Raw genomic sequence first — 22,549 nt, forward strand, 5'->3', positions numbered from 1 at the left:
AGCCAGCACAGTTCTGAGAACTAGAGAACACGTGTGCATTAAAGTGCTGGTCCACAGTCCGTATTCAAAAACTGTAAATGTTTTGTTAGTAATAAGGTACAAAGAATGGGTCTTTTCAGCTCCATACTTTAAGAACATGGCTGCTCAAGTGACAACGAGTAGGGCTTTTTATTGTTTTGGTTAAGAGCACCCCTAAATGCCAGATATAAAACTAGAGGTCAGGGACACACCACTGTGACGGCAGCATGATCCCCCCCCCCCCCTTCCCCCCGTCCCCACTCCCCACACTCTCCCACACTCTCCCGCACCCGCCAGTAGCCCCACTTTGGAAGTTTCCTTAGAGAGGGAGGATGACTCTAAGAGACAGACAGTACTGCACTGAGCGGCCTGCGTCCAGCTTCCCTTAGCTCGGAGGAGGGCTGGCCAAACGCTTTGGCCTACCATTGAGGCCAGGCCGATCTGCAGTTTCTGTAGACTGATTCACAACCATTATTTTCTGAGTCCAGCTCCGTCCTCCAGATTCAGACAGAGTCCCCGGAGCCCTGCCCCTTGAGCTAGAGTCCAACCACCAGTGTAGACCATTTAAAGTCTCTTTATGGAAAAACCACCATCCAGGGAAGAGGAACCCAGTGAATTCACCTGAGAAGCAGCTTTTTAGACAAACAAAAGAGAAACTGAGGTTTGGTTCAAGTGGAAAGAGTTTTGCTTACGGGGCCCCGACAAGATCCAGGAAGAGTCAGCTGTCTCTGACCAGTCTCTAAGGAAGGAGACTTGTACTCATCGCCCATTTCTCCTCCTCCCTGCAGATCTGAGCCGCCACTGCAGTGGCCACGGGACCTTCTTCCCCGAGACGTGCAGCTGCCACTGTGAGGAGGGCTGGGAGGGCGCCGACTGCGAGCTGCCCACCTGTCCCGGGGCCTGCAACGGCCACGGGCGCTGCGTGGACGGGCGCTGCGTGTGCGACGAGCCGTACGTGGGCGTCGACTGTGCCTACGGCGCCTGCCCCCAGAACTGCAGCGGCAACGGCGAGTGCGTGCGTGGCGTCTGCCGGTGCTACGAGGACTTCACCGCCGAGGACTGCAGCGAGCGGCGCTGTCCCGGCGACTGCAGTGGGCATGGCTTCTGTGACACCGGCGAGTGTTACTGCGAGTTGGGCTTTACCGGCCCCGACTGTTCTCAAGGTGAGGGCCACCCTTTCCAACGCTGTGGGCCTAGCTGCACTAACTCAATTGCATGCTGTCACACGAGGGAGTCTGGCCCTTTACCCTGCCTAATGATCCCCTTGGAGGAGGGCTTAACAATAGAGATGGCTATAGAGGAAGGGTCTCCCCCACCCCCCAGGTCTCACCCCTACTTGAGAAGCTATGCAATTGACGGCTGCTTGGTGTGGCTTCTAGTGGGTTTCGACACCTCGGTGGGTGGGCCTCGTACCAGATCATACAAGAACTACTAACTGGACTCAGCCAGGTATATACAACAAGAAAGAAAGGGCGGGGGTGGGAGGGGAGGGGAGGAAGGACAAGAGAAGAGGGAATGTGAAGTTGGGAAGGACTGCGTTGAAGGGGGGGGGTTGAAGTGAGGGATAGATATGATCATGACACATTGTGTTCTTGTGTGGAATTTTCAAGAATTAAAAATAAATAAATAAAAGGAGGTCCTGGGCCCACTGCCAGAGCTTGCTGCACAGAGGCTCTTGGGGAGGTTCCGAGACTGTGTGTTTGCTCAGATTCCCAGGGGCTGCTCCTGGTGGTCGTGGTGGTCCTGGTTCTGGCAGTGTGCTCGTGCTCGGTATTAGTGCAACCAGAGAGTACTTTCCTGGGGAACAGTGCGCTACTTGGTTTGTGTCCTGCAGGCCCAACCACCACAGCGCAGTAGGTGCTAGAGAACATTCATTTGGCCACCAAGTCTCACCCTCCCCACCCTCACCTCCCGCTCCTCTTCTGCCTGCAGTGGTGGCTCCGCAGGGCCTACAGCTGCTCAAGAGCACCGAGAGCTCCCTGCTGGTGAGCTGGGAGCCCTCCAGCGAGGTGGACCACTACCTTCTCAGCTACTACCCTCTGGGGAAAGAGCAAGCTACGAAGCAGGTCCGGGTACCCAAGGAACAGCACACCTATGACATCACCGGCTTGCTGCCTGGTACCAAGTACATAGTCACCCTGCGCAACGTGAAGAAAGACATTTCCAGCAGCCCTCAGCATCTGCTTGCCACCACAGGTGAGGCACGCTTCCGCGTCCGCGAGGCCAGGAAGGTCTTCGGGTTGCCCCACACTCCCACGCAAGCAGTCAGAGTGAATGGCTAGCTCCTCAGGGGTTTCCAGGGCCATTCAGCAAGTTCCAGTAGGGGTGGGCGAGAAGTGGTTGGAGTCCCCCATCGCAGATAGAGTCGGTGTTCATCGGGAAATGGGACACAAATGGGGCACCTGAAGGTTTACAGAGTTATTTACAAAGGTCTAGACAGCATCTGGGGAGTGGAACACTCACGGGCTGGGCACTGGTACACTGGCCCAGGGGAAGCTGTAGAGAAGGCCGCCGGAAGAGGTGATGTTGGTAGAGGTGTAGCATCTGCTACTCCTCAGCAGGGAGAATAAAGATCAGTGGTGTGAACTCTCCCCTGCTCTCTGAACCACCAGTGATTCCTTCCGGCTGAACCCAAGGTGAAGGGTCTGGCAGACTTAATTCGGAGAGACCAAAAACCTAGGATACGGAACAGGGTGGAAGGTGCAGGGGACTGGCTTGGGGGACGGACACAGTCTCTGCATCACCAGATAACACCAGAAGGATAGGAAGAATAAGCACCACTGCTTATGTCACTGAATGCAACAGGTGCTCATCCAGGGAATTTAAGAGTAGACAGGGGGACAGGGGCTTATTACTTGCAGAAAGTAAGACGAGCCCTGGAAATAACTCTTAAAGCAGCATTCTTCCCCAAACAAAGAAAGCAGGGGTGGGGGGGCTTCTATTCAGAAACTCATTCCTAAAGGACAGGTGACAACCACATGTGAAGGTGGGCACATTCCTGAGCACACTTAAAAAAAAAAAAAAGGCTAAGGACTTGAGCTCAGTCCCTAGAAACCATGTTAAAAGATGGTGCTATACTGCTGGGCAGGCCAGCCTCACCTATTCAATGAGCTCCAGACCAATGTGAGACCCTTTCTCAAAAAATAAGGCAAACGGTTCTTGAGAAGCAGTCCCTGAGGCTGTCCTCTGGCCTACACACACCTGTGTAAGTGTACCCACATATGTGCACACACACACACACACACACACACACACACACACACACACAAACATGAACAAACACACACCACACGGTTGCTAACATTAACACTTATGTGGCAAAGCATCTGGTGTTGTTATGCAAATGAATGACTCAGTCACTGGCCAGTACTCAATGGTTCTGTGTTAGTTGCTTTAAAGGCCTTCATGTGCAAACCCTCCACACCATCACCATCATCACCAACTCCACCACCATCATCACCACCAGCAGCACCCCCCAGCAGCTGTAGTGACACATGTCTGTAACCCTCGCCCTCAGGAGGCAGATGCACAAGGATCACAGGTTCCAGACCAGCTTGAGCTACCCAGTGAGACCCTGTCTCAGAACAAAACAACTTTGAAAGCACATTAAGTCATTTAAAAAGGTGGCTTTTTTCCCCTTCTACCTGTGGGTAGGAACTACACTATGTGACTGCCTGGCAGGAACACTCTTTAGAAAAGAATCAGTTTTAATGAATATTCTTAAAGCAGCTTTGACCTTTGAAGGTTTGGATCAACTTAGTTGTCTGAGTGACTGATCCATTCCTTTACTCAACCCTTGCTCTTTGAGGACCCACCACATGCCAGGAGCTGTTATAGGTGCTGATAAAAATGCACTACCTTCACCCTACTCTAACTCCCTGGGGAAAGAACCGGATGGGTAGGATGTTGGGATGTAGTCATCTTTGCAGAAACAGAAGGTTGCCTGTCCTATTTTGGTGGGGGGACTATGGTGAGCTATAATAGATCAGAAGTGCTTTGAGAGACAGTTTTAGGCTAGGCCTTTGTCAGCAATCACTAGAAACATCCCCATAGTTGAGCAAGTTGGATTTTGTTGTTTATTTTATTTTAGAACGGGGGGGGGGTCTCAGTGAGAATGTAAGGAAGGATTGGTTTTAGAATATTGGGTTGAATTAGATAACACAGGGGAACAGGGGTTTGTTTTCATTGGGATATTGTTAAGAAGTAGGGCTAATTCTGTGGTCAGGCATCTTGGGGACTTCTCTCCAGAAAGAGGGCTCATTAGAGACAGCCAGTGTTGTGACTGGAAAGAGGTAGCTGTCTTGCCTGTTAGTTAGGGGAGAGGACATTGTGTCATCTCTGTGGATCTTGCCTTCGTCTGTGTTCAGACACGGTCATAGAATGGCTTTGTTTTTGTCTCAGTTGTGCATGTTTGCGGAGTGTCCTTGGCTCTCGCTCCTGCTCTGAAACAGTTTAGGAGCATAGCTGTGAGAGCCAGGCCAACTTTCGAACAGTAGGGGCTGCTTTGTCAGTAGCTGTATCTGCTACAGGCAGGGCGATGTTGAGAATCCCAGGGAAGTGGAGGAACATTTGCTCAAAAGCCTTTGCAGCCTCTTCTTAGAGTCTTTCTCTGAGGGTTTTAAAAACCCTACTGTGAAGTTTGTCTTTCTGTCTAAGCTGATTCAAGTCAAATCTATCTTCCCTGTGCCTCAGGGAGCTTTAGACCCAGTAACACTTATTCCCATCTTGAACATTCTCCTTAAGTCCTTGCTTTTCTTCTTTCTTCTTCTTCTTCTTCTTCTTCTTCTTCTTCTTCTTCTTCTTCTTCTTCTTCTTCTTCTTCTTCTTCTTCTTCTTCTTCTTCTTTTCCTTCTTTTTCTTCTTTTTAATTTGTGAATTTGACCCAATTTTCTTAAGCCACGTAGGACCTCTTCCACAATCCTTGAGTTACCTTCTGACCTATCACTTAGGGAATCCTCTTTAAAAGAACCTGGGCCTAGCAGGTAGGAGCGTCAGGTGAGGAGAAGGGCTCTGAGAGGTTCTTTGTCTATAGAAGAGAGAGTCCAAAATACTCAGAAGAGGGACCTTGGGATGACTGAGTTCATATTCTGCCCAATATGAAAGTTCATATATCTCTGTCATATATCCTTGACAAGTGGTCAGCAGAACAGCTGGAAGTGCCTCCAAGATAAAGGTGACAAGAATTTGGAAGGAGGCAAGGCTGAGAGTCTTGAATTTTTTTTTTCCTGTCTCACACTTTTGGAGCAAGCTTTATCAGTCTGGGATACAGCTATTGCAATTTTAAGCATTCACAAAAGACCTCAGTTGCTCCCTCCCAAAAGTTTTCCCTTAGAGTGCCATTTATTTAAATTATAATTTCAGTATTCCCCCCCCCCAAGTAGCTGGGCAAATGTTTAACCCTATGTATTCTACTGTGAACAAAGACAGGCGTATGATGAGCATTCTTTACAGAACAGGGCAATGGGGCAGCATGAATGCAGCGAGGACCTTGTGAAAGTATTATAGTTAGATAGAATGTTCTGGAAAGATACAGGGAAGGACCAAGTTAAAAATCACCTGCTTTGTAGTTTTGCCTTGGGTTAATCTATAGAGCATTTGAGTGCCGTGGACTCTAATTTGGGAGTTAGAGGAAGGATCTGGTTGTATTGGAATTGTTATATATTGAAAAATTGAAATACATTGCCCCAGTTTTACATGCATCTATTCCCGTGGTTATTGCCAAGGATAGGGACTCTGTAGCCAAAGGGAGAACTCCAGTTCAGAGCAGCTGAGCCTTGGGCTAGGCATTATGGATGCTTGGCCTGAGAGGAGCAGCTGCTGCTTGGTCAGAGTCTGTATGGGAGGTGCATAGCAGGATAAGGAGCTGAGTCTTTCTGGGAAGAGTCTACCTTCTGTGAATAGTCTCAAGAGTGACAGCCTGCTGCTACCTGGGGAGCTCTAAGACTCCTGTTAAAGACTGTGCCCTGAAGCTGCAGCCAGCTCTTAGTGTGTCAGGAAAGGGAGCTGACTTCGTGGCCAATGGCCTGTTGTCAGACCTCTGCACTCAACCATTCTCTCTTTTCTTTTTTGACCTCTGTTCCAGATCTGGCTGTTGTGGGCACTGCCTGGGTCAATGAAGAGACTGAGACGTCCCTTGATGTGGAGTGGGAGAACCCTCTGACTGAGGTGGACTATTACAAGCTTCAGTATGGGCCCTTAACAGGGCAGGAAGTGACTGAGGTCACTGTGCCCAAGAGCCGTGATCCCAAGAGTCGATATGACATCACTGGTAAGAGTCTACACTGGGAGATTCCAGTTGTTGGCTGCAGAAGACAAGATGGAGGGAGACAGTGTACACTGGGCCTTAGGGACCACACTTGATTCTAGACACATAGATACAACTTTTTTGGGCATCTGATGTCTATGTGCCAGTGTTTCAGGGATGGAATCCCAGGACACTTCATTAACAGTATGAGGCCCTGTGTATATTTTAGGATGTGTTTGATGGTCTATACATATTTCTTTATACATACTTCTTTTGGAGGATGGTTGCAGAAGGGTAGGATGGAGAGAGAGGAAGATATTGAGAGAGAGACATAGAAAGAGAAAGAGAGAGAGAATTGATTTGCTGAGTACCATGCAAGAAGGGTTGTGTTAGCCATGGGGCGGAGAATCACTTCTTAGATGACTGAACACACTCCAGTAAGACCTGGAACTCAGGAAATAGGGATGTGGGGATGGATCAAGTTTTGTAACACATGGAGTTTCTATACTTTTCAAGGTCTACTTCAGAAAAGTAATACATGTGGTGCACAGTCACGAGTTCAAGGCTAGGCACAGATCGGTAGTAGAAGCCATCTAAATGAAGGATTCTCAGCCTCATTTGCCTCCTGGTCCGTCTTCCAGGTCTTCACTCCTCTGCCTACGTCCTCAGTCCCTTTTTGACAGAACAACTTGCAGCTCTCCATGTTTGTGGAGAATGAGTGTGTGGGCCTCATAGACGCAACTGTTTGTTTTCATTTTGCTAATGGAGTCTAAATGGTTGTGTCATCAGGAACAAGCACTCAAGTTCTTTCCACAGGGAGATAACTTAGCCCAGATTTCCCTCTTTCTTCTATTACAAGAAAGAAGTTTTGAGGAAATCTGGTTGGTAGGAGCTGGAAAACATTTGGGCTATAAATAAAATTGGAAAGTAAGTATTCAATAGCCCACGGAGAACAGGAGCCCCAAGGACTTTGGGCCATCTATTTCCTACCCCTTCACATTCTGATCCCAGGGCTAGTTATCTGCCCCTGCGGGTTTTTTTGGGGGGTCAGCATAAATCTTACCTTCACAGGGGAACCCAGGTAGAAGCTGAGTGGGAATGGGGTCTGGAGCCCATCTTCACATCTGTGTTGGTTGCTTTTTTCTTTATTCCCTAGGTCTGAAGCCTGGAACAGAATATAAAATCACAGTTGTCCCCATAAGAGGCGATCTGGAAGGAAAGCCGATTCTCCTGAATGGCAGGACGGGTATGGAGGTTTAACTGTCTTCACGTTCTCATATTTTTTTTTTTGTCCCTGGGTGACAATTTCAGGATTTCCATGGAGAGAGGCGGCAGCTTTCTGGCTGGGTATCTGTACAGAGGAGCAGAAGAACAGAAGCAAATTTCTCCTGTTTCACTTCTTTTCTTGCCATGGGAAAGCCTTCCTGGGATCTTGGAGTCAAGGGGACTTACTATCTCTGATGCCTTTCTTCTGATTTTGGTTGTTTCAATCACTGAATTATTGTCTCAAGGCACTTAATAGGCTCCCTGAGGAATAGAGGCGCTAGACTATTTGTATTTGTTCCTAAAGTCCACACTTAAGCAGTCTGCTTTCAAATGGGTGATGACGTTTAAGGTTCTTACATGGGAGTCATGGTATAGTTAGCATTTGTTTATTGAGAATAATTAAAAGATATTATGCAGCAGTAATTTGTCATGTATCAACTGGAATGGAAGTTGACAACACTGTAAGCATAAATGCATATTGAACTGTGGGCCTCCTTCAGTAATTGTTTTCCTGCCTACATAGATCAGGATCTGGAAGACGCTAGTGATTAGAGGAAGATTCCAAAAAGATTCCAAGAAGGAATCTTTTAATTTTAAGTTTTTCTTTGAATGTGGTTTCATTCTTTCCTGTTCAGTCTTAGAAGTAGCTAGGTAAGGAGGATGAGACAGCATAAGGGCTGAATTCACCATTTCAGCTTCCTATGAGATGGTTGAAGTTTGCAAAAGTTAGAGAGCTGGGTAATTATAAAGAAAAAGATGTGATTTGATTTATGATCCAGACAAGATGGATTGGGTAGTCTGCCTAAATCGTTGATGAGATATATGAGTGAGTCAGAAAATGGCAAGCCCTTCCCTTGCTTCCGAAAGCTTTCTCTGTGGCTTGATTGGGAGGTTATAGATCAATTGAAAGTTTGCTTGTGCCAGGCAGCGATTTCCCTCAACATTTTCCATGTTTTGTCATTTAATTCTCACAGTCAGTCTATGGATGAGTTACTACTATTATTTCAAGGCCATATGCATAAAAAAAACTGAAACTTAAAAAAAGTGAATGTTAGGATTGCCCGGCCAATGGCAGAGATGGATTTGAATGAAGGATGTGCACCTCTAGGCCTTGGAGCTTAGCTACAGTAGAAAGTGCTTCCTAGTTGACCCTTCTGTGAGAGATGCATATGTTTTCTCCACTTACACAATCAACACAACACACAACACTTGGCTATTAATGTGTATGTGTTTGGATTATTCTCCAAATGCCAAGTAATTCTCCATCAGACACCAACTGGGTGTCATATAAGTCAATTCACTTCTAATAGTACCTGCTAGATATAGTGTTAGATTTGGACTGATGGGTCAGACTTAAAAATGTGTTCAGAAAGACAGTGGAGGATCGCTTTCTTAGGATTTGAAACGACAATAGGGAGACCAGTTGTAAACCCGGCAGTTGTGGGAGGGGGTGGATGGAGGGGAGGAAGAGAAAGTCTGAGTTAGGGTCTAAGAAAGCTGGTGTGTTTAGCAGTGTAGACTGGCAAGTCGCTGCATGGTAAAGGGGAGGAGTGCTTCAGAGGAAGAGTAAGAAAGCCCAGAATATCGGGAAAAGCACACTTTGAGTTTTCTTGGTATCAGAGAGAGAATGGGGGGGGGGGGGGGGTGGAGAAGGAGGACAAGGAAAAATGTCTTTTTTTAGTTTGAACTCAAAAAAGCAGGGAGGCTTAGTGGGACTAATAAATACATCATCTCATTAAGGGGATAATTATTTCTCTCATCACCTTATCATGTATTCAGGTGAACTGGCTTTCTGTGGGCTAAATTTTTGGCCAGGAAATTTAAGGGCCCCAGCAGATTAATTTTTAGGGGAGAAACAATAGCATGTTCTGATTTTTCTAGCTGATTAGAATGTCAGTTTCCACCCAGGAAGAGAGGTGAACCTCAGCTTCCATTCTTTTGACTGGGGGGGGGGGGGTTTGCTTTCCCTTACATGGGATTTAGGGAAGCCCTGATACTTCCAACTTTTCATGTTTTATTTTAAACCCTAAGGAGGTCAGTTGTGAAGTTCCCATTCCTAATGTTACCCAGGAAAACAGGATGTAAAGTCCAAAGCAGGATCAGGAGGGAAGATCCACCCTCACTGGCCTATAGGTCAGCTAATCCGAGTAACAAAACTTCTACTTCTTGACTAAAGCCTTTTACATTCACACTAAATGTCACAGCCTCTAAGTTCTTACAGCAATTAATTGCATGTGCCATTGAATTGGTAGTTAACCTTTCAAGTATATTATCCCAACTAGACTATTAGCATCCAAGAAGTGTTTTTATTGTCAATTATATCCTACATCAGGATGAGATACTTTATTGGATTGCAAATAAATCTATGGTGTGTGCACTGCTAAAATAAAAAAGAAAAAGATATCATAGTTTCTGAGGTTAGGAAATAATTTCAGACTGGTTGAGAGTACTAGTTAATTAATGTGACAAACAAATTTGGTTTCTCCAAATGTTTTTGTATCTTGAAAGATGAAAAAGAGTACCGGAATTTAAGACTAGCATATGCATATACATACAGGAAGGGAAGACTGTATGTAGTTCAGTTATTTTCCATTTAATAAGTCAGCCACTGGAACTTGTTAAAGAAAAACTCTTAAAACTGAAGGGTCTCTAAATAAAGGAGTTTATTGAGCTGTTACAGCTGCTAGACAGAAACAAAACAAACCAAAACAAAACTCTGACCAGGTTCTTGGACACGTTCCTCTGACTATTAGGAACAGGGCTAAATAGCAATTGAAAATATCTGAGTAGGACACAGAGCCAAGAATATATTTATATGATTCTGGGAAGGAGCACTTATGTGTGCTTAACACCGGGTCTACACTGACAATAGGCAGGAGAGACTGGCTTATCATGGGCAGCAGGAGCTATAACTCCACACTGCCAGCTCTGCAGCCTAAGGAGTTCTCCTGGGGACCTCTGTTCTGCTGCAGCCAGGGCCTTGAGATATTCTGCAGAAAAAAATTGGGTACAAGACATAAGGAAAGGGCAGAACATGCTCAAGAGATAGGTAGAGGCTCCTCAAGAGACAGAGAATAACAAGTATTTAATAATGTCTGCAAAGGGTTTTGAAGTTAGATTGGTCAAAGATGTGTTCTGTATTTAAATTTAAAAATCTAAAATGAAAACATTGAATTAAAATGTTCAACTATACTTGTTCTTAATCAAGAATTGTTTTATTTGTCAATTATAAGATGTTTTATGGTTGTATTCTACAGTTTTACGAATGAGCTAAGGGAGTGCTGTAAAGAAAAGTTCAGGTCAAAAAGGTCAAAAAATTTTTTTGCTATACCTAGATCAAAAGAAAATCAAGACCTCTTTGACTGTAAACTCTGTCCACAACTTTTTTTTTTTTTTTGAGATTTTCCCCCCCAGGTTTATAAATAATAGACAATTCAATTCTGATATGGTTGAACTCAAAGGCCATTAACGTTTTGTTAATGTTTAAACCTAGCTAATGTTTAAACCTAGTTCATTAGTTGTTTTAGCCCTCCAGTTTCATATACCTCTCAGGAAAAGTGATATTGTTTCCATGCAGGAAATCTTTACAATGGCGGTATGAGGTGATGGCATCTTCACCTTCTCACATTTTCATATGTTTTCCTGTCTTCCTAATACTCTGGAGTATTAGGATAATGCTCTGGAGTAAGGGAGCAGTGTTTGTTGCTCTGGTTTAGTTGGTTTTAATACAAGTAGACAGAGTGTGGTGGCCCCGGTTGTGACTATATTTAAAAAAAATTATTATTATCATTTATTACAATTTATTCAATTTGTAAGCTCCCAAGTTATTCAGTTTCTCTCCTTCCAATTCCACCCTCCCTCTCTCTTCTCCACTTATGCCCCTCCCCTAGTCCACTGATAGGGGAGGTCCTCCTTTCCTTCTATTTGACCCTAGCCTATCAGGTCTCATCAGGACTGGTTGCGTTGACTATATTTAAGTCAAAGTCTCTATGTAGCATTAAAGAATATGGAGAGATCTTATTATTAGTTTCACCTACAGTTACTAATTGAGTCATTTTCCTTAGCATCTTCCTCCCTCCTCATCTTAAGTCATTGTTTTATCAAACTAATATCATGAAAAGGACAAGGCTGATAGAGGCCAGTGAGGACCACTAGAGTCCAGCAGGTAGGAAGTTGTAGCTGGAGGAGGACATTGGGACAAGGTTGGAGAAATCCTGTTTTGTAGATGAGACTACAGCTGTAATTAATCTATGATTTGGCCTGCCACTGCAGCTACTGGAAGATTTTGCTGCATGGAAAAATGGTTTAATGATCCCCACATCTCCTGTTGGCAGTCAGGGAGGTTTTGGTCTTGTAGTGCTGGCTTTCATGTGATTTTTGTGAGTGTGTGGGGTCCATCCATGAGGTCTTCTTCTCATTCTCAGATGTCAGTATCTGATTGCTATCTTTGTTCTAGCCTGCGGATGATCAGGGATCACAGCTCCATGAGGATCCCACTCTCTCAACTAAAGGAGTTGAGAGAAAGGGGAGGGGAAGGAGGCAGAAAACACTGAGTTCTAGGCTGCTTCTGTCTCTCACTGGGATTCTGGGGTTAAATTTCTAGATCTAGAGCTATTCTAGATATAGAGCTTGATTTTTCTTTCTTGGTGCTCATAACAAAGATTTGTTAATTTACTTATTTAGGCTTTTGGCTTGATGGTTACCTAGTTCAGGTCTGGAAGCTCACCCCACAGATAAACCATTTTGGGGAAGATGAGTACTACAGTGAAAGAAATGCTTCACTCAGTGGTTGAAGAATGAAGAAATGGGAGCTTTTACCTGCAGATTACCCTTGAGTACAGGGAGTTGAGTTATTAGACATAGGACAAGACCAATGAGGGAGAGAGCCCCCACCCCCCAACGAAGGGGAGGCATGCTACTGTCTTTTCTCTGAGCAAGCAGAGCTCTTCCACAAATGTGGGTGCCTCCTCTTTTGATTGTCTTTGGTTTTCATGTGACATCTCACAGGATGTTGTTGTTGTTTAACCCTGAAGGAGAAAGAGAGACTGGGCAAGGTCTAGGTCAAGTTAATCCTGCATTATAACTTTGGACAAAGCATTTTTCAAATGATCAACATGTCTGCAGGCAGAGCAGAGTACAGTCTGACCCAAAGGTTAAAGCAAAAAAAGAGGACAGCATGAAGGAAAGCAGAGATGGCAAGCCTTTCCATCCCACTTGAGTCACCCATCAGACATGTGCAGATAAAAGCAGAGAGTTGGTGTCCCCAGCAAAGTGTTCTTCAAGTCCTTGAAAAGCAACCCAGGCAACGTTACCATTATAACAATGCACTAGATGCTTTTAACAATGGCAAAGCTAGGGGGAAACTAAAGTGTATTTAGCCTGATCATGTGACTTACAAAGTTTGTGTTTTTTAAGTGAAGGACAAATGAGTCTAGAGGGTTTGTTCAGGGTTTTCTTTGAACAAACCCCATCTCTTTAGTGTTCTGAGGCTTCTGAGGAAAAAACAAGCTCCAGGGCCGGCCAGGTTAGATCTCTCAGTGCACCTAGACAGTCCTGATCCCACCAATCCTCTGACCTGTGCAGGGAGCCCGGAAGCTATGGGCTAAGTGCTGACTGCGGCAAGGTACAGAAGTGAGAGGCACTGCTAGGATCCTGGGTTTTATAGATGTGGGTGAGTCACTCTGGAGATGGTGAGGATTAGGGACCTCAAGAGCAGGACTGTACCCTTCTGTGTTCTTACTCATCTATTCTCATTTCATTACTATTTCCCCAGACTGAGCTATGTTGGTAGGCTGTCACTGTCTCTCCCTAGCAAGCACAGAGTTGTATTTTGCATACAGAAAGGGGCACGGAGCAGGGAGGGAATCCTCTCTGTTGTGTGCATGCGTTTTTCAGGACAACCTCTCAGAGCCTCCTGAAGTTGGCACTGAGATTCTGTAGGTTTCTGAATCTGGATTTCCCCCTCTCTCAGCTCCTTTTGCTGATAAGATATGTCTAGCATTCCAAAAGCCCAAGGCTGTTTTCTCTCTTTAGTATTTTCCCCAAGTTCTAATGTACTGCTATCATGTTATTCCAGGTTACAATAACCTTTCAGAGCATATTTTATTTTGCCTACAGTTTGTTGCTGGTGGTTATTCTATATAAATTGATGAGATGTCAGTCATATTGGATTGGGTCTACCCAACTGACTCCATTTTAACTTTACTATCTCTGAGAAGATTGTTTAAAAGTAATAAGGTTCTATCCTGAGGTACAAGGCACAGCACTTTGGCGTGTTGTATTGGAGCAGGAGAACTAGACACAATGTAACACATACCGCTACTGATCCTCAGCTGCAAGCAGACATTCAAAGATTGTTAGTGGAATGACAGTCACTAAAATTTATTACTATTGATCTTAGAGAAGTTACCTAATCTGTCTAAGCCTAGCATGTACTTACTGTTCTAAGAAGGGAAGACTTTATTAGTTTTCCAAACTTCTGAGGCACTTGGTAAATGTCTTGCATTTTCGCCATGAGATTTGATAACTAATGAATGTACGGAAAGCACCATGACCCTTGGTGTGTGCTTAGTAAATGGTAGTTGACTTACTAAATGAAATATGAACTGCCTCTGGTAATGGAACACATTTCATCTTTTCTTGCAAATAAAACATTGCCCTTATGTTTGATAAAGGTGTGCTGTAGCTAATGTTGAAAAATGGGACTATGTGAAATTGTAACTTCTCTCTGAAAATTTCTTGGCCAAGAGTCAAATAATAGATGTGGGGAAAAGAGAAGAGTTTAGCTGCCTTAAACTAGGAAGTTATTCTGTTGCGTTTTAAGCTAAAAAGATGTAGATCCATACACAAAGGACATTCTAGTGTCATATCTTAGCTTTGTTCTATCCAACAACTTTATCAGTGGCCTTGATGAATGTGTATAGATGGCTTGCTTATAAAACTCTCCAGTGGTAGGAAGATGGATAGAAAGCTGAGCATATCAGACCAAAGACTAAATTGTACATGGAACTTTTAAATGGTAAAACGAATAAGTGTCAATGTTGGCTAAGGACATTCTTACACATGCTAGGATGGAGGCTTAATATGGAAGTCCTCATTCTTTGAATCACTTAAAAGCTTTGTTTATGTATTTACTAACTCATATATATATTTTAAGATAAGGTTCAGTCTGTGGTTCAGTCTGGTGCTGAACTTCATGTATAGCCCAGGTTTACCTTGAACTCATGATCCTTCTGCTTTAGGCTCCCAAGTGCAAGGATTACAGACACCCACCACAACCACAGAAGTATGTGTATATGTGGTGATACTTGTTTCTACTCCCAGAATTCAGAAGGCTGAGGTAGAAGGGTTATAAGTTCAAGCCCTGGCCATGCTATATAGTAAGGATCTCTTTTTAAAGAACTCTCCCAAATCCCCCAACCAAAAACCAAAACCAACCAAGCAACCAACCAACCAACCAACCAACCAACCAACCAACCAACCAACCAACCAACCAAAAATCATGAAAAAGAAGCTAAGAGATGTTAGGGCCTATTCTAAACATCCTGAAGAAGAATCTCTGCCGGTGGCACTTGGCAGAGAGCCAGCATTGACAAAATTTGAGGATCCCTTGATAAAGGTTAGTAAGTGCTGGTGTTAAAAAGATTAGGGGCATAGTTACAGGATATGTCATTGCGAAGCATGTGTGTGTGTCCAGGATACAGCTGGCAAATTGTTCTGAGCATAAGTGACCTGAACAAAGATTCCTGCTGTTTTATTTTATTGATAGCTGCTGAGTGCCACCACGTTTTCTGTCATATATATTGTTTTGAGGTAAATGAGTTAAATTTTTGGCACTTTTATTTGGGAAAGGAAAAAGAAAGCAACGTTGTATAGATATAGGATAAATGCCAGGTCTAGAAACTTTAAATTAGAAAGAGTAGACAGATGAGGTCAGTTGTTTTGATTTCAAGAGAATTGAGAGGGGGAAGGACAACTGTTCTTGAATACTAAGTCTCTTGAAAAGGGATTTAGAGGCATTCCATCTGTACCTAAGGGTAGACACGTTAAAGGAGTTATACTTCATAGAGACTTCTATGTCAGTGATAGCTTTGATTACATCTTAGTGTGTTAATCAGCTGCACCTAATGAATTCACTCTAATGTATTCAGTGATCTGAGACTAGAACATAATTGTTTACCAATCTACCAAGGACTTATTTTTTAGTTTAAGCTTAAAGCAGAGGCTGGATGACCACCTGTCCTGGTTGAAGGAGAGCCTTCTTGCACTGTGGAGAGACCGCTGACCTAGACCTTGAAGTGACTGCGGCTTTTGCTAGGTGAAGGCTTTCTCTAATTTTTCTCTCTTTTGTATTGTTATGAAGAAATTGATGGGCCAACCAATGTGGTCACTAATCAGGTGACAGAAGACACAGCATCTGTTTCCTGGGATCCAGTGAGGGCTGACATAGACAAGTATGTGGTGCGCTATATCTCCCCCAATGGGGAGACCAAGGAGAAGGCAGTACCCAAGGACCAGAGCAGCACCGTCCTGACAGGCCTGAAGCCAGGAGAGGCCTACAAAGTCTTCGTGTGGGCTGAAAGGGGCAACCAGGGCAGCAAGAAAGCAGACACCAAGGCCCTCACAGGTAACAGGAGAATAGAAGTTGGGTAGGCATCCTCAGGGTAAGAAGGAAGTTGCTTTTGAAGGTGGCACCAGCTCTTTCATTGGTGGGGTTGGAGAATATTTACAAAAGCAGTTTTAAAAGATATTTATTTGTTTTAAAATTTGTTAAATAATATATTTTTATTATATTTTTTTCCTCTCCCAATTCTTCTTAGCTCCCCACCACCTCACCTCAGCCAACTTCATGTTCTTTCTCACTACTTCAAAAAAGCCCCCATGAAAAATAATAAAACAAAACAAAAATACGTAACATCAAAAATCAAAACAAACTGGAAAACGTAACAAAAATCTCACAGGAAAAAAACTACATGGAGTTTGTTTTGTATTGGTTGCCTATTCCTGGGCATAGGCCTGCTTGGAGTATGAGTGATTCACCCAGTAACACTCCATTGGGAAAATGTTCCCTCTTCCCAGCGGGTATCAATTTGCAGTTAGCTTCTTGGTTAGGGGTGGGACTTTCTGTCTACTTTACCTGCTTATTGCTGAGATTTTGTCCCAAAGCAAATTTCAAGTGTCAATTTTGTGATTTTTTTTTTCCATTTTAACCTCAGACTGAGAGATAAGACTATTTAATAAAAAACAGTCATATTTATTTGGGATGAAATTCCATATATCTCTTTTGGAGTAGAGTAAAACCTTATAATTTTAAATTTTTTAATAAAAACTTAAAACATTGGACCAACTATAAGTTTGAATGCTTATCTCGGTTTGTAGTGGTGGTCAAAGCACTTTGCGTGTAGTTGGGAGCTCTCTTTCAGACCATGAGAATGGTTTGCATCCTACATCAACATTTGCCAAATGTACCGATTCTTCCATAAAACTTTCTGAAACAAAACCCTCCAAACTGCATTCACTTGTTCTGCTTGGCTCAGGCCTTCAGACATACCGGGACATAGCGCGGCCATTCTTTGTATTCAAACACTCCTTTGGTGATCCCCTGAATTCACAACAGCCTAATTGGTACCCACCTGCTCTTCCAAAACGCTTAATAGGAAGTCAGAGGAAAAGGATTGTGTTTGGACAGTCACTGAATACAGAGAACCTCAGAGAAGTATGCACAATAACTAGGGATGTGGTTTCAGTTCTTTGGCTGTTCAAATTTTAACCCCAGAGCTACCATTTATTAGCTGAGTGGTGGGGAGTCAATTTCTGCTTTATAAAATGGCTCAGAGGTGTCTGTGTTATAGGGATATGGGGAGGGTTACATGAGTGTCTTGGGGTTACTATTGCTGTGATAAAACACAATAACCAAAAGCAAGCTGGGCAGGAAAAAAAGTTTATTTAGCTTATGCTTCCACATCATCAAAGGAAGTCAGGACAAGAACTCAAGCAGGACAGGAATCTGGAGGCAGGAGCTGGTATAGAGGCCATGGAGGGGTGCTGCTTACTGGCTTGCTCCTCATGGCTTGCTCAGCCTGTTTTCTTAGAGTGTCCAGGACCACCAGCCCAAGGTGGCTCCACCCACAACATACTGGACACTCCCACACCAGTAACTAACTAGGAAAATGCCCTACAGGCTTGCCTACAGCTGGCTGTCATGTAGGGATTTACTTAATTGAGGGTTCCACCTCTTAGACAACTTTAGCTTGTGTCAAGTTGACAGAAAACTATCCAGCACAGACTGACACACATCAACTGTCCTTGTTTGCTTTCTGTTGTTGTGATAAAACACTGACCGAAACCAACTTGGGGAGGGAAGGGTTTGAGAAGGTGATCCCTGAAGAGAGCCTGGAACGACAGCTGGAAGCTAGTGGGAAGTAGCATGTACAAGCCTCAGGTCGCAGCTTGGGCAGCAGTATCTCAAGTGTCCTTTATGGTTGGACAAGCCTGTGAAGTGGTACAATAGCAAAGGATGAAGTTGGGACATTAAAGCCATCTTAGTGTCCCAAAAGTTAAACTTTTTATCCTTCTATGACAGACGTCAGTGGGTATAGTCCCATCTCCATGCTTCTTAAGGCCAGTTGTCTGGCAGGACTCCATGTTTTACTGAGGTGGCTGGTGGGCCTGGCTTTCTGTGACGTGCAGGTTGAAACGCTTTTCCTTTTTGGGAACACTCTTAAAGAACTGGCTCTTAGAGCAGGGTAATAAGGGCATTACTGCTTAGCCATGCCTTTTGTATGTCCCATACTGTTTGAAGGCCTTACATTTAGAGGAGGAAGTGATACCCCATACCTTAAATGCCATTATTCACGCATTACCTTAAATGCATTATTAAATGAAAGCTTTACAAGCAGTCATGATGCGCTAAGTAGTTCATCTAAGAGGAAGGGCTGCACTTTCCTTCTTTGTAGAGGTCCAGAGAGAGAAACTTAAATCATAATTGTCTTAAGTGAGGAACCAAGAAAACCAGAACCCAGGCTTTCGGCCAGTTTCATCACGCTGACACTCAGGCAGATTCTACTCGGGTCCTATTCGTTAGCCCACACCCCATTCCCCGGACACAGACAATGCTTTATGTAAGAAAGCACTGTCAGCTCCTACTTCTAGAACATCTTTCTTCCCAAAGAACATACCAGAGCAGGGAGAGATTATTGCAATATACTTGTTTTCGTGTAGGGGTAGGGAACCGCAAGAGATTGCTATGTAATCTATGGTAAAGGAAAACTTTGTATATGAAAGCCATTTCTTTAAAAAAGAGAAGAGTGTGTAGAATTAATCTATATATTGGCATGCTCTAAAGACTTTGCCTTCCACTTATCCTAGTAGATTGTTTTTAGAATACCTGACCACTTGTCTACTCAAAGCCTTAAGTTCTCTCAAGCCCTGGCATATAGATGACTGTGGAATTAATTTGACATCATTATTTCGGCTATGCCTTTGGCCTTTTAGGGAAGTACAGAGTAATAAAGCTCACATTTTTTCTTTTGTATCTTCCTTAAAGAAATTGACAGCCCAGAAAACCTGGTGACTGACCGGGTGACAGAGAACTCTCTCTCTGTCTCGTGGGACCCGGTGGAGGCTGACATCGACAGGTACGTGGTAAGCTACACTTCCGTGGATGGTGAGATGAAGCAGGTTCCGGTGAGAAAGGATCAGAGCAGCACCGTCCTCACCGGCCTGAGTCCAGGTGTGGAGTACAAAGTTTACGTGTGGGCTGAGAAAGGCGATCGAGAGAGCAAGAAGGCCGACACCAAGGCTCCCACGGGTAAGCAGGCAGAGACAGACTGTTGGAATGAAATGGAAATCGATGGTTCTGAGTGTTTGTGGTACCACAGGTTCGGTTCCAAGACCAGAGACTACAACTGGGATGTTAAGATGCGGTACACGAGGGCTGGAGAGTTAGGTCAGTGCTTGTGGCACAATCTAAGTTTGATCCTTAGCATCCATGTGAAAAGCTGGACATGGCAACACGTACTTGTTGTCCTAGAACTGGAGAAGAGACAGGTGGATGCCCGGGGCTCATTGGCCAGCCAGCCTAACCTAACCAGCGAGCCTCAGGATTGCATGGTCGTAATGCTTTTAGTAGAATCGGTAGATGTTTGGAGAGGGTCTGCTCATGGAAATATTTGTGACGAGACTTTCAGAATGTTCACCGGTGAAGCAGCCCTTGATCAAAAGATAAATTAGGAACCCTGTCAGTGTGGCAGGTGTTTAATTGGCTGTCTTCATGTGCCATATGTTACTATGAAGATATTGTTCCTTCTGTATTTTGGGGAGCCAAAAGCCAAGAAAAGATGCTAAGGGTATAGCTAGCCTGATTTTGAAACTGAGACTCAGAAAACACTTTCTCCCTTGATTCCAAGAAGAGATTTGATGTGGGAACCCATTGCCTGTGCTGAATGTTCTGGAAGATAAAGAGCAGGATAATGGGGGGTGTGGCTTCTACTGCTACAGATTTGACTTCTCAATCGTTTTCCTTTCAGACATTGACAGCCCCAAAAACTTGGTGACTGACCAGGTAACAGAGAACACTCTCAGTGTCTCCTGGGACCCTGTTCAGGCCAGCATTGACAGGTATATGGTGAGCTACACTTCTGCTGATGGAGAAACCAGGGAGGTGCCAGTGTCTAAGGAGAGAAGCAGCACTGTCCTGACAGGCCTGAGACCAGGCATGGAGTACAAGGTTCATGTATGGGCCCAGAAGGGGACCCAGGAGAGCAGGAAGGCCAACACCAAGGCCCCCACAGGTGACGGAGCATGCATTGCCTCTATGTCATTTCTAAGTTCATGCGACATCAAGGCTGCTTTTTTCTTCTCTGACCTTGGCAATGCTCCGTGACAAACCTCCTTCTCTTAGGATGCATGTCCCGTACCGTAGTCTCCAAACTGTGGTCTGTAAAGACTGACGCTCAGTGCTCACAACCGTCCCTGCTTCATCTTCTGCCTGTGTACCTTATTACCTAAACGTTTCACTTCGGCAAGAAGCAAATATGAAGAAAGGATAAGAAACTGTCATGCTGAGAGAGCCGGACTTGTAGGCTGTGATCCACAAACAACCTTTCCTTTTAAAAAATTCCTCACTTGTTTAAACCCTTCCAATGAAGTTTGTTCTTGTTTCTGCCCTTTGAAGGGAATGTTTTAGGCAGAAATAATTGCAGTGTTTTGTTATCTAAAAACAAGCCAGTGTCTAGTTCCCCCAGTGTTTTGATTTTTTTTCTTTTTAGTAATGAAAATGTCCATTTGCATGTAAGAGTCCATCGTTCATATGCACCTAGCCATTTGCATGCTAACTGCTTGTCGTGGGAAGGGGCATTGGTCAGCTTTTCTTCTGTTTTATTCCTTGAATTTCAGGTCTTGTTCTTTCCTCAGGCTAAGTAAAAATTTTCCATCCTGACCAGTTACCATTCCTCCCTCCTTATCCCCCAGCACATTTCCTCTAATGGTTGGTTGACCAAGGATGGTTAGCCGAGGATCCCCAAAACTGCGCTGATGGTGTCATCTCACACCTCTAGGTAGTCCTCCAGAACAGCTCTTGACACAACCCCAAGCATACCCCACTCTGCTCAACTGACATCTAGTTTGTGGGAACCACACATGCAGTTTTTGTCCATCCAAATTAACAGTCTTCGTGAAATGCTGCCGTCCTCCTGGTTCTGTGAGAGCAAGCCAGCCATTTTCTCACTGCTGAGGTATTTTTAGCCACATGTCATACACCAGCTCATGTGTTGAGAAGAAAGGGCTTCTCAACCTCAGCATGGTTGACGATACTTTGTTGCAGAGGTCTTTCTTTTGTGTTGGAGGATGTGTGTCTCCCTCCCCTACACTGAGTTATAGCAATAAGAATGTCTTAAGCACCGCTAACCACCCCTGCTGAGATCTCTTGCTCCATAGCAGACACAATAAGCTCTACCAGGCATCTTGGTGAAACAGATGAAAGTTCAGACCTCACTCAAGGTACATAAAGTATTTTCATATAATTCCATTCTCTAAGTTCTAACATACTGACCTCTTCAACTTCCTTAATAGCCCTGACATGGGTAGTCAGCCAAGAATCCTAAAACTGTTGATCCTGCCTTACTTGTGGGCCTCCAGGTAGAAATTTAGATTCCAGTCTTCCTGAGGTCATACCCTGAAGTAACATACAAAGTAGAACCTTTGAACAAATGACCTTAGGAAAATGGCTTTTGCAATGAACTATTTAGAAAAAGGAAATAATGCTAGATAAAATATATTTTGATTACCCTCTGTTATATCGTATAGAGGAAGATAATCATTTGGATTTTAAAAGTGGCAACAATATGATTTTATTGTTGGTAATGTTAGTTGAAGGTCTTGGGCATCTACTCACTGCTAAGAATAGTCATAGCATATTATTAACTCATAGGATGTAACACTTCTCAAGATATAAATTAATGTCTCCCATCTCCTGTTTTTGTTTCCTCTGTGGAAGAAATTAAAACACAAGGGCTGGAATGCCATTTACTACATTTTTAATCTCAGAATGAATATTATCTGTTACCGGAGCTGTAAACATTGTTTTTATCCTTAGTTGAAAGAGCTAACCACAAGTGTGTGCACTCACACACACATTAAAAAAAAATTCTCCATTATGAATGCAGAATACAATGAAGCAACTTGCCCAAGTACTAAAACAGTTAATAACTGATGCAAGTAGATGCACATGTTGAATATTAGTGCCTGAAAGAACCTGAAGTCTGTAGAACAGCCTCTCTATAAATTTTAGAGGTGAACAAGCAGGGCTCAGAGACAGGCAGCTGAGTTGCCTGAGGCTGGCTACCAACAAGCTGGCTGATGGCTGAGCTGGGATGAGGCTCTTGGTCTGTTGACTGGAACCCAAGGTGCTTCCTGCCCCTCAGCTCTGACTCTTAGGGTAGAACACAATCCATTCTACTGTCCCGTGCTGCCTCCTTGAGGCTCTGGGTCAGCTGTGGAGACAACGTCCTTTTCCATGAAGCA

General features: G+C 44.1%; 1 protein-coding gene across 1 annotated transcript in view; it reads left to right on the forward strand.

Moving 5' to 3' along the window:
- Positions 1-22,549, forward strand: part of Tnn (tenascin N) — a 73,356-nt gene that overhangs the window by 19,319 nt on the left and 31,488 nt on the right. The window contains exons 3-9 of the mRNA XM_055624557.1: positions 807-1,181; positions 1,951-2,214; positions 6,101-6,286; positions 7,419-7,508; positions 15,891-16,154; positions 19,074-19,337; positions 20,056-20,319. Of these exons, the coding sequence (XP_055480532.1) occupies positions 807-1,181; positions 1,951-2,214; positions 6,101-6,286; positions 7,419-7,508; positions 15,891-16,154; positions 19,074-19,337; positions 20,056-20,319 (1,707 nt within the window). The remainder of the gene's footprint in view (positions 1-806; positions 1,182-1,950; positions 2,215-6,100; positions 6,287-7,418; positions 7,509-15,890; positions 16,155-19,073; positions 19,338-20,055; positions 20,320-22,549) is intronic.

Source organism: Psammomys obesus, unplaced genomic scaffold (assembly GCF_907164565.1).
Source record: "Psammomys obesus unplaced genomic scaffold, mPsaObe1.curated_primary_1811, whole genome shotgun sequence".
In the NCBI taxonomy this organism is placed as follows: Eukaryota; Metazoa; Chordata; class Mammalia; order Rodentia; family Muridae; genus Psammomys; species Psammomys obesus.